A 12238-nucleotide genomic window follows, 5' to 3' on the forward strand; every position below is an offset into this window, starting at 1 on the left:
TTATCTAAAATGATTTGATCAGCGTTACTCATATGTGTCTTCTAAATAAAACTTTCCAACGAAAAAGAATTACAACTTTTACAAGTTTTAGTACTTTGACTTTTTGGGAAAGTCGATTAATTGCGATTCTCAACCCTGTCCTTATTTGGGCCTGGGATAAGTTTACCTTCACATCACATAGATAACCTTATGAAAAATTACCCGGCCAGTTGGCAGAATTTTTTTATTGCTTTGATGTAGTTCTTTATTGTTTTAATTACTCGAAATATAATTGCAACATAAAATTATGTACGTGTTAAATTTAGAAAAAAAAAAAACATTCATCCGTTCTATTCAATTGTGAATAATACCACCCCCCCCCCCCCTAAACCCCTTTACACATGGAGGTGAATTTCATTAAAAAGTAGCGATAAATTTTAAAAGATTATAAAAGTGTCTTATTAAAGAATATTTAACACATTTTTTTTGAATGCTGTATTTCTTAACGGTATAAGATGTTCGGGAAAATATATGCAAAAAAGATATATGTGCACATAAATTCACAATGCTATAAAAGTGTAAAATTAGAATTAAGGACCAAATACATTTTTCTAGGCCTTATATTATTTCACGGTGCTTTAAGAAGGCCTATTAAAAAATAAATAAAAGAATCTATTAAATAAAAAAATCTATTATATGAATCAAACTTGTTGCTTTAAAAAAGTGATTTTCGTATTTCGGTAGGTTATACCTTGCAATAAGTTGTTCTCGTAGGATTTGTGCAGGAACTTTTATCTGTTAAATTTTTTTAAATATTATTTTTGCTATACATCCTTTACACTTCAATATGTTAGTGGCTTAAAAAAACAGCTATAAAACCTAAAATAAGGTAATACTGAAAGTTTTTTTATTTTATGATAAAAGCTTTTTAACCAGACAATCCATAAATTTTGCAATACGTATTAGAAAGGTCTTTAATTTGTCAAGCGATAAAAGTTTTCAACAAATTTTTAACCCGAAAAAGAGAACGTGATCTGGAAACCACTCGCATCAATTGTTAAAATTAAAAAAAAGGCCGAAAATTTGAAACTTTTGCTTAAGCATCCGAACACTATTTAACAGTTTTATATCTTTTATCGTCACCTACCTTTTATCGCGTCTCTGGGTATGTTACTTTTTAAGCAGATGAAACTATAGGATTCAATCGAGGTCAGACCTCTACCCCCGAAGAAATCAAACAGCTTCTACGCAAGGATTTCTCCCAGGATTGATGAAGCCAAAGTTTCGAACTTTGGGTTCCATTATTGTGAAGACTTTAACCGGTCTAAATCATTCATCTATCTCTCCTTTTCTATTGTGAATGGCATTTTGTTTATGGGCTCACTTCATAGTATTAAAAAGATTGTAGCTTACTTCAACATGTAGTTTTCGTGTCTACATGGAGTTTTAGTTTCCGTGCGTGAGTATTTTAAAAATTCACTGTCTTCATTTTATAACGCGCTTAAATAGAGTATAGTCAAAATAAAAAAAGCAGTTCCTTACTTTTGAAATAAATGTAAAATTTTTATTTCTTATTTCAAAATATAAAATAATTTTATATTCCTTTAAAAGGAATACATTAGGCGAATAAAAAACTAATAAAAAAAACAAAAACAAACAAATTAGGCAAGGGATGAAGACGTAATAAAAAAGAAAATTACTCTACCTGTCATTTTTCATTTCAAAATTAAAAAAAAAATGTTCTTTGAAACCTATTGAAAATCACTTGAGTTTTTTTTGTGTGTGTAATTAACATTGTGCTTTTGGATACAAAACTTTCCTGGGATCGGGTAAACCAAAACATTGTCCTGGATAGTCACAGTAACAACCTTTACCCTCGTCACAGATCCAGTGAGCACATTCATTTTCGCAGACCACTCCCGGTGGTACATAGCTCATACGATATATCGTATTTGTATCAACTTTCTCCATCGGAGGTTTATATTCGACGGGTGGTCTTCGTGCTCGCATACCCACCGGATTTGGTTGATAACTTAATTTATGTGTGGTCACTTTCTCCATTGGACATTTTGGTGTGCAGAAATTATTTGGATGTAATATACGAATTGATTTTTGAAACGGAAATGGTTGATATGAGGCTCGTGATGTTGTAAATTTCTCGAATGGGCCATCTCCAACACATAAATTCCCAGCATTTGGGACCAGAGGAACTCGTTTACATATTGGTTTTGGTACATAATCATGTTTATGAGTAGTGATCGTATGCTGGGGACCTTAAAACAGGAATTTTTTTGTGAAAAAGAGATATTGTTTGCGTTATAAATCGTAGTCTAGGAAAAATGAACCGCGGATATCTTTATACGAGGGCTGAACTTCTTAATTCCTTCCTATAACTCTGATCGACTTGAAAATTCCAGGGTAAATAGGGAATACCGCTAAAAACAAAACTTAAATGATTCCTAGTGGTGCTTTTGCCCAGGGAATGGCTATCATTCTTTTTAGGGTGAATAGAAATCGATATAGTGATGAATTCTAAGCAAAAAATGTTATTTAAGTATATATCAAAAAGTCGATACTTTCCGAGTTATTAGCGATTGAAATTCGACGTTGCTCATGCTTTTTTTTATGTTATATTCAGCACAAAAACAGATGAATTTACCACGGGAAATAAAATTCCAATTTTCTTTATTTAGTTACTGAAATCATGCTAAAAAGGTTCTAGCAGTTTCTAGTAGCCCTCAAACCACCCCCTTCCGCCCGTGTGCTTTATCTGACGCAGATATATCTACCCTACCATTAAATTTCCCGTGGGATTCGATTTAAAGACAAACATCAAAGTTATTACATTCTTAAAATTACCTGACCATAAAGGCGCGCGACATGGTCGAATTGGCTCTGCGCGTTTTACATCATGCCAACCAGGGTACGACATACGATTTATTGTTCGTCCATCAAATGGTGCTCCACTTAAACACAGTTCACCCTTCAATATACGTCTTGCTGCCCGCAATCCAACTGATGGAATATACGATCCACGATATATTGTCGTATGGTCGAACGGTTCCTTTGACAGGCTTAGCTCATTAGTTGGTCGAAATTGTTTTGGTCGCGCTGGAGGACAGTACTTTTTCAATGATGGGCATACCAAAATATTTTGCCCCTGTAAAAATCGTCGACATTGACAAGGGCGATTAGTTCCACCGGGTGGCCAATCGATACATGCCGCTTGCTCGGCAGTTATTATTTCTTCAATCGGTTTTTTAAATTCGGTCATTGGCAGCGGTTGAACTACGGTACCCATTTTTATACGATGTCATGTAAATAAATTTTTTATCCAAAATTTACGTTCAGTCTTACATTTATAAAAATTTGCAAAATAATTTTTTTTGTATAAAATTTAATATTTGTGTTAAAAAATATTAATTATTTTTGTAAATGTTTGATTGGTTAAATGCGGTTCCAATGTCAAAATGTCAGAAGCATCGGTGTTTTGATTTGGAAAAAATTATAACAAAAACTGGCATACTTTGTTTTCTTTCCATTATCTGGTCAAATTAAATAAAAATATAAAAAAACTTTTAACCAAACGAAAACCGACTTCAAAAGAAAAACTAAACAAATTAATATGCATTAAAAAGTAAAAAAATAACGATAATATAATGTAGTTAAAATTATTATTATTTTTGGATTCGGTGTCAGCCAAGGAAACAACTCTGACAGAACAGTTTGCTACATTAGCTTGGCAGACACCGACTCCAAAAATAACAATAATTTTAACTGCATTATATTATCGTTATTTTTTTACTTTTTAGTGCATATTAATTTGTTTTAGAAAAGTTTTTCTTTTGAAGTCGGTTTTCTTTTTGGTTTTATTTTGTGATTTTTAGTGAATCTGAAGTACACTAACTAATTTGTCACTAAAAAAAGAATCATCGAAATCGGTTGACGTGATATTGAGTTATTCGCCCTCTTGCCATGATATACTTAATGCAAATTTAAGACTTTTATGGTTTTCTCATGGATGACGTTATCAGAACTGGGCCAAAATTAAATGGGACCACACGGGAAGCACCAGCTTTCAAATAGATAAAGAATAATCAAAATCGGTTTTTGACCTCCGACTTTTTAGATTTCATTTATGATGGCGCTTTGATTAATCCTACCAAATTTCAGTCGGGTGCGTTTTGTACGGCGGGATGTTTAAATTGACCGAATAACTACTGAATACTTCTCATCTATTTCCACGTAACCATATGTCCCACAACGAAGCATGGCAGGGTACAGCTAGTTAGAATTAAATATTAAAAGGTAGAAAGCTTGCCATATTTTAGTTTCTGTTTTATATGTATTCATATCGACTCATTTCTCTTGTTTCGCTGTAGCTTATTCTGTTATTCAATGAATTCAATTCATTTTATATTATTGTTATATTCAATTCTGCCTCAATTATTATGCAGGGGTTGGAGTTGAGAAGTAAGGGATGCGTGGATGCTGGTAGTGGTTACCATATAGTTACAGACTCTCGATAATATATTCAACAAAATTCATTTATTTATCATCAGTTTATTTGTTTATTTATACAGAGTTGGGAATCTCTTCTCTATATATTATAAATGCGAAAGCATGTTTGTTTGTTTGTTACGCTTTCACGCTTTCAACTAGCGAACGGTTTTTACTGAAACTGTACAGCAATATAGCTGATATATTAGAATAACACATGAGATATAATTTATTAAGATTAAGAAAAAAAAAATTTTTTTAATTTGACATTTGACATTATCATAAATTAAATTTCTGTAAAAATAGTCAATATAAAATATTTCAAGGCCATCTTCTCTGATATACTCAATGTATAATTACTATTATACATTTAAAAAAATAGAAAACCATACATATATTTTACCTGTGTAAAAACAATCCTTACCATTATTTCGAGTGTTATAAAAATGTGATAAACGAGAGCAATCTTTACCAATCTTTACTTTTAAATCCAGCGAAGCGGGTGGGTATCACTCTAGTTATTTTATATTTTATACATTTTAATATAAATAGTTAAACTGATAATAAACTGTTAATCCAATTATCTTAGGGTTTCATCTCGGAATCTAACGGAATAAGCTGAATTTTAGTATAAACCATTATTTTGATAGTACAAATGTTGTCTCAAAAGTCACAAATGATCACGCGTGCACGTCCTTAGATATTCAAGGTCAAAGATCTCGAAAATCAGTTTTTTTTTTTTTCTGGAAATATCTCGTTTCTTTTACCTTCAATCGTATTAATATTTATTATAAAAGTTGTAGAAGATAAAATTTTCTAAAAATTTTGTCTGAAACCTTTTTTTTTATACTTTGGACCATTTTTTTAACGTACTTTAGTACTGAGTCACTATTCATAAATACAATAAAGTTTTAAATAATTAATATTTAATTCAGGGCATGATAACCTGAACAAGTTCCAACATCAGATTGGAAAAAGACAATCTCTCGCTTGTGACAAATGCGGAGAAAATTCAGAAGAAACATCGATCCTCTTTCTCTGTTACTGCCCGGCGCTCATACAGCAGCGAAAGAAATGGTTTGGTCCGGTCATAGTCGAACCAGAAGAAATTAGGAAACTCAGCGCTAGGCAAATCCTGGGTTTCAGTACATCAGTTGGTTATAATAGCCACTGAAAAGCATAGCGGGGATAGAGTACAAGGGTCTATTTGGCTAGGTGCTCTGAACCATTGCTTCGAGGCGCGATGCTCGAGCATGGCCCGCTAACCTCCATACCCATACCCATACCCATTTAATTATGGAAAAAGGTAATATAAAAATATCTATCTAATTGTGAACAAAATATGAGGGGATAAATGAGGACACAGAAAGGAAAGACTATAACGCGGTAGTTATTTGTTTTCCAAGTTGAACGGATAACTGCCAAGTCCTGTATAAAGAGTATTTTATTCATTGTATTAAAACTGTAGATGTTTTCATTGCTTCTGATTCTCCCCAACCCTCCCCCCTCCCTTAACACCACCAACTAGAAACACCTTCATATTATTATCATGAGTATTATTACGATTATTATTATTGAATAAATATTCGAGTAGTTTCTATCTAGAATAAGATAGAAAACCTAGAATACCGTTGCGGTTGCTCTTAATATATACAGGATGATCAGTTTTTAACGCTCCGCCTTCCTTTTTTTCTCTGGGAGCGAATTTTTGAAAAAAAAACAAGATTTGTAGTAGGAAACCCGGTTGGAACTATGTTCTTATCGTATCTTCGTATATTATAAATGTAGCGCTTACTCTTTTACTCAGATGTGCATTGTATTTTTGCTGGTTTGAATGATTGATTAAAGCTGCTTGAACTCCATACTTTATGAATTAATTGTAATATTAGTTTAAAAAAGACATACTTCTCTAACAATTCCGTCATCTTGGGGAGTCCGCCATATTGGATTTAGAATGACGTCACTAAAATATGGATTGTCACCCAAATGAAATTTGCAAAATTTCAGCTCAATTGGTTGAAGATTACTGCTATGAAATCCACTTGCAAATTTTAACTCGAACAAACATACTACATAGAAACATTGCAGATTAAATAAAAGCTTGAAGGCGTTTAAAACTGTTCACCCTATATTTATAGCAATGTAATATTATTTATTAATTCGATATTACATAACTTCGCACACTATAACTTCGAACGTAACTAGAATATACTCGGCTCTTCTAACTATTCGACTGTGTACACTTATTATTATTAGATTGGTATTTGCTATTGTTTTTTTGTTCACGTGATATAAAATATGAGAAAAGTTTTTGTGTGCTTTTGTATAAAATTGATTTTAATTTTCTCATCGAAAAATATTTTCATTAAAATATTTTGTATTCTTGTATTCTTAGTAAAATGTTTTTTAAGATCGTGTTTTTACGCTTACAATGTAAACGTATTTTATACATTTACAAAGAGGCCTGGATTGGTAAATTTTGACAGTTTTTTTTTTTTTTTTTACTAAGGGAGCGAAATTTTGAAGAAAAAAACACAAGAGATGTAGTGGAGCACCCGGTTGGAACTATGTTACTATCGTATCTTCGTATATTATAAATGTAGCGCTTACTTTTTCACTCAGATTAGCTTTGATTTTTTTGCTGGGTTGTATGATTAAGGCTTAAACTAATCTTGTTTGATAATATTTTTTTGAGGTTTGGGAAAGGATTGACATAAGCTTTGATTTCATAGAACTGATCATACATTATATTTTTTAAGTTAATAATTTTAAAAGTTAATATTTTCTTTTCTAATTATATCCAAAATAACGAAATAAATTTTCTATTTTTTATTTTCGTTAAGTATTTTATATAAAATAATTTTCTTTTGTATAAGTTAGAAATTCTTCTAGAAAAGTATATTGACTTGTTACCAAACATTTCAATTATTTCCAGTTCAAATAAATTTTTATAGTTATATAAGATTGTTATAATATTTTCTTGTTTTTTTTTTTTTTTTTTACGTATCTACGGGAAAATATTTGAAAATATATAAATGTGCATACAGGCTGTTACTGTTGAAAGTGACCAATTAGCTAGTGATATGCTCAGACAATTTTATTATTTTTTGTTTAATTTCTGGACAAATATATTTCTGGGTTAAACAACGTTATAAGCGGGGAGACCGTAGCAGTAAAACTTCTCTTAGACGTATTTCGAAATTTTTCTCAAATGAATCTATGCTATTTAACGATAAGTAAGTTTATCCTGGCACAAATCTTTTTTCAATAATTATAAATATTTTGCATTTTCATGGAAATTAATTTGTAAAAGACCATTTTATTACAAACTAGCTGACCCGGTGAACTTTGTATCACCTGCAACTTTTTTTTTTTTACAACTTTTGGTTCGTGATTATGTCAACCTTTAGACTCTAATTTATTTTTGTCAAAAATGAACACTGGTTGTATTATCTACGGTTAAAATGGTATTAGGTTATCAAATGAAACTTGTTGGTCATTTTAACATGTTTTATGTGTTTTATTAACACAACAAAATATAATCAATACATAACAAAACATAATAAATATATCTATTCAATTTAAAGCTTTTCGATAAACTACGTTTTTAGTTTGGTTTTTAACTTTATAAATATATAAAAACGATGGCTTTCCTACACGTGAACACGCGACAAATAGTTGTCCATGTCCAAAATATAAACAATATTTACAAAATATAGCTAAATAGTATAACTTCGCAGTATACTTGTACGTATCTTCCTATATATTGAACAATTTTGGTACACTCTTGCAACCTTGAGGATCAAGCGTAACAATAGCGATTCCGATACAAAATTAATAAATTTTGATTTCTTTAGTTTAATTTTTTGGTTTTTTTTAATTTAGTTTAGTTTAATTTTGAAAATCGGTCCAGCCGTTTTTGAGTTTTAGCGAGGCTAACGCACAGCAATTTATTTTTATATATACAGATCAATAAAATTGAAAAAAACCAACCCCACACCCACTCCCACACCCACTCCCACTCCCACACCCACACCCACACCCACACCCACACCCACACCCACACCCACACCCACACCCACACCCACACCCACACCCACACCCACACCCACACCCACACCCACGCCCACACCCACACCCACGCCCACGCCCACACCCACACCCACGCCCACACTCAACCCAACCCAACTCAACCCAACCCAACCTAACCCAGCCTAACCCAACCCAGCCTAACCCAACCCAACCCAACCCAACCTAACCCAACCTAACCCAGCCTAACCCAGCCTAACCCAACCCAACCCATCCCAACCCAACCCAACCCAACCCAACCTAACCCAACCTAACCCAACCTAACCCAACCTAACCCAGCCTAACCCAACCTAACCCAACCTAACCCAACCTAACCTAGCCTAACCCAACCTAACCCAACCCAACCCAACCTAACCCAACCCAACCAAAAATTACAAAAATTGTGTTTTTTTGAATTTTTTATGATTTTTTCTATTTTTACAAATTGCAAAAAGTGTAAAAAAAGTTTTTGTTTCCGATTTCGATAAAACTAAGTTTATAAGGTAATTTTGATCCGAAAATTACAAAAATCGTGTTTATTTGACCATTAAATGAGTAATTTTCGAGATATTTTATGAATCTGACTGTAGAGCCAAGTAATAAGTTGGACAAAGACCCAAGATATTTGTTATTCATTTTATTACATTAGTTTTTAAGAAACTGTCCGAAAGAAAAAGGTAATCAATTTTTAAAATGAAAATGATTTTTTTTCTAAACCATCCCTGGACTATAGCGAACAAAACAAAAAACAAATTTTGAAAATCGGTCCAGCCGTTTTTGAGTTTTAGCGAGACTAACGCACAGCAATTTATTTTTATATATACAGATTTTTGCTTTTTTCTTGGAAAATTTGTTGTGACAGCTCTTATCGTGGCAGAAAGGTCTGTCACACCGGTTTTTAATATATATATCCAATAAAATTTTATCCTTATCGCGGAATTACTTTCTTTTTTCTTTTTTCTTTTTTAAATTTGTTCGTTCTACTTTTGAAATATTTCGATGTGACAGCTCAAAACATACCCTGGTGTGGATAAACTCATCACTATTATTTGAATAGATTAGTGGCTTGTCTTTGTGGTAACAACCTGTTCATACACACATTTTTTTATGAGTAATTCATATTCAAAATGATGTTATGAAAATTTATGGATGTGGAAAATTGTATTTTCAGCGACTTTTATATAAATATCTATAGGATACGTTCCCACACTCAAATACGTGGTTGTTACCTACACATGTGACTATCATATGTGAGTACTTACAGTGGGAGAGTACCTACATCTCTCCATGGAGATTTTTACCTACTGAATGTTTCAATAAATAATGGAACCTTACATTAAAGAATCCCAAAATTCATTATGTCGAAGAAGAATACGCTAGCAAAGTAGAACAAAGAAAAAGAAAAAATACTATTTACCATCAAAAACAGTAATATTTTGTTTGCATTCATGGTACACTTTTTCATGGAATCCCCCAAAATATTATAAACCTATTATCTATATTTAAGATTGTCCATTGCTTTTGATACATCCGGTACACATTTGTCATTTTACAATTCCAGATACTAAGAAAATATGAGAAAATATGTTTTTGTTTCTGTGCAAGAACAAGACAAATCATTGATTTTGACATTTGTGCGTGAAAATGATGAAAATTGTATTCTGTCAAAATATTGAGAAAATATTAAAGAGAATTGAAACAAATACACTCGAACCAGTACTCGAATCCGGACCTGGTTCGAGTGTATTTTTTTTCAATTCTCTTTAAATAAAATTACTAGACAAGATATTTGTCAATATTTAGTTTACGCTGTTTGTATCGTATTAAAAATCATCAATTATAATCGAGAGACCATGATGTAAATAAATATCGTATACAAGATTAAAAGTAAACAAAAACAAAAAAGTAATTGAGAAAATATGTTTATTGAGTTCAATGTTACAAATTGTAATTAGAATATACGTATGATTTAATTTTATTCGTAAAAAATATTCTCAGAAAATTCTAACTCTTTACAGGATTTTTAGACAAAACCGCTAATCCAATTAATCTACGGAGACCCAATGTTAAATTTGACAAAATTGCTATCAGAAAACAATAAGTTGCCCGAAAATATTCGCAATAGTCAAAAAAAGCGATTTTCTTGCGATTAAAACAAAAATTGACGATTTGGATGCTTAGGTGCTGAGAAAACTTGAAAAAATAAGCGAAATTTTTTTGAATTATCACCTTTTTCTAAATAGGACACCTTTCTCAACTATGGTAGAACGGTTTTTCGGGGCCTAATCTCTTCGCCTTGACTTCTTCGAGTATAATATTTTAGTAGCAAGTGAAATTAGCTATTTTGTTTTTCAGATTGATATATCTTCGTTTTTGCGTTATTGTGTTGACAGATAGACAGCCAGAAATGGACTAATTTGGTGATTTTATGAACACTTATACCATAATTTTGTTCGTAGCATCAATTTTTTTATGCGTTACAAACATGGGACTAAACTTTATAGACCTTGATATATTTCATATATACAGGGTATAAATAAAACACTGTTGAACATATTAAAAGTTATAAAAAATATGAAAAATATGGGCAGACAGAAAAATATTAAATAAAGTTATGGATATCAACAAATATAAAATAATTGGAATTTTAAATAAAAATAAAATATGTAGATATCAAATATATATATTTACAGCACAACGGTCGTTATTTATATTTATTAATTCAACATGGACTCAACATGGAAAAATATAGATATTTATTTATTTATTTATTAATAATAAAAAAAAAATATTACATAATAATTTTATTTATATTCTTGTTTCTATCTGTCTGAGTGCTGTTATTTTTTTTTTAAGATTTAAGAAATATTCATAAAAATTTCATTTTATTTACTTTTTTTCAATTTATTTTACATTTTGCATATTATATAAAACTATCAGTTACCCGCCCACTTCAATGGGCAATTTCTAAATTAAAAACAAAGGACAAATCGTAATATATAAAATGTCAGCCTTAAACCAACTTTGCTTCTCTTAGTCAGGTACCTAAACACTAAATTTACTTCCAGCCCTTGTACAATAAGATGGTATTCGGTTCCGGACTCTGGCCAGGGACGTCGCTATGCGTAGCTCGTAGATTAGTATGACCACTAGTTTAGAATGTCTAGGTATAATATAAAGAATGTAAAGTTTGGTTTTATCATTATATCTCCGGCTTCTAAAGCATAAGCTATAATAATGGGAACTTTCATCAAAATTCGTCAAGTTGTCAATGAAAATTCGTCACTCGCATGTCATACTTTTCACCATCATAGATACTTTTTCGCTACCATTCATCTTTGTGCGAAATATCCGGACTAGGGCCCCACTATATTAAAAACTATTATAGATAGGTTATATTTGATCACAAATTTGAAAATTATGACCGAATATAGTAGCAATACATGTTTTGTGTACCAAAATTGGATATAATTTGGGTGTGATGGAGCAAAATAAAATTTTTAGATTTTGATGACGTCACTAAGTTCAATAAAATATTGATCATTTGTTGTAAATGCGATTGTAAAAAAATATACGAACATTGACGAATGTGAATACGTACGAATGCAGATATTCGTTACATCACTATAGAATGTATGATTACAATCTAATTTTTAAAGTACCATCATATACTTGATAAATAAAAGAGTAA

General features: G+C 31.4%; 2 protein-coding genes across 2 annotated transcripts in view; one reads left to right on the plus strand and one right to left on the minus strand.

The window, feature by feature from the left end:
* Positions 1 to 12238, plus strand: part of LOC123290461 (calcium-activated potassium channel slowpoke) — a 165836-nt gene that overhangs the window by 55489 nt on the left and 98109 nt on the right. The gene's annotated exons all lie outside the window — the stretch shown is intronic.
* On the minus strand, positions 1659 to 3344 carry LOC123290505 (stabilizer of axonemal microtubules 1). The gene is made up of 2 exons (XM_044870723.1): positions 2839 to 3344; positions 1659 to 2252 (listed from the first exon to the last, which is right to left on the minus strand). The coding sequence occupies exons 1-2, from the start codon at positions 3278 to 3280 to the stop codon at positions 1768 to 1770; spliced, it is 927 nt and encodes a 308-aa protein (XP_044726658.1). The 5' UTR covers positions 3281 to 3344; the 3' UTR covers positions 1659 to 1767.

Source organism: Chrysoperla carnea, chromosome 1, assembly GCF_905475395.1.
Source record: "Chrysoperla carnea chromosome 1, inChrCarn1.1, whole genome shotgun sequence".
NCBI classification, from domain to species: Eukaryota; Metazoa; Arthropoda; class Insecta; order Neuroptera; family Chrysopidae; genus Chrysoperla; species Chrysoperla carnea.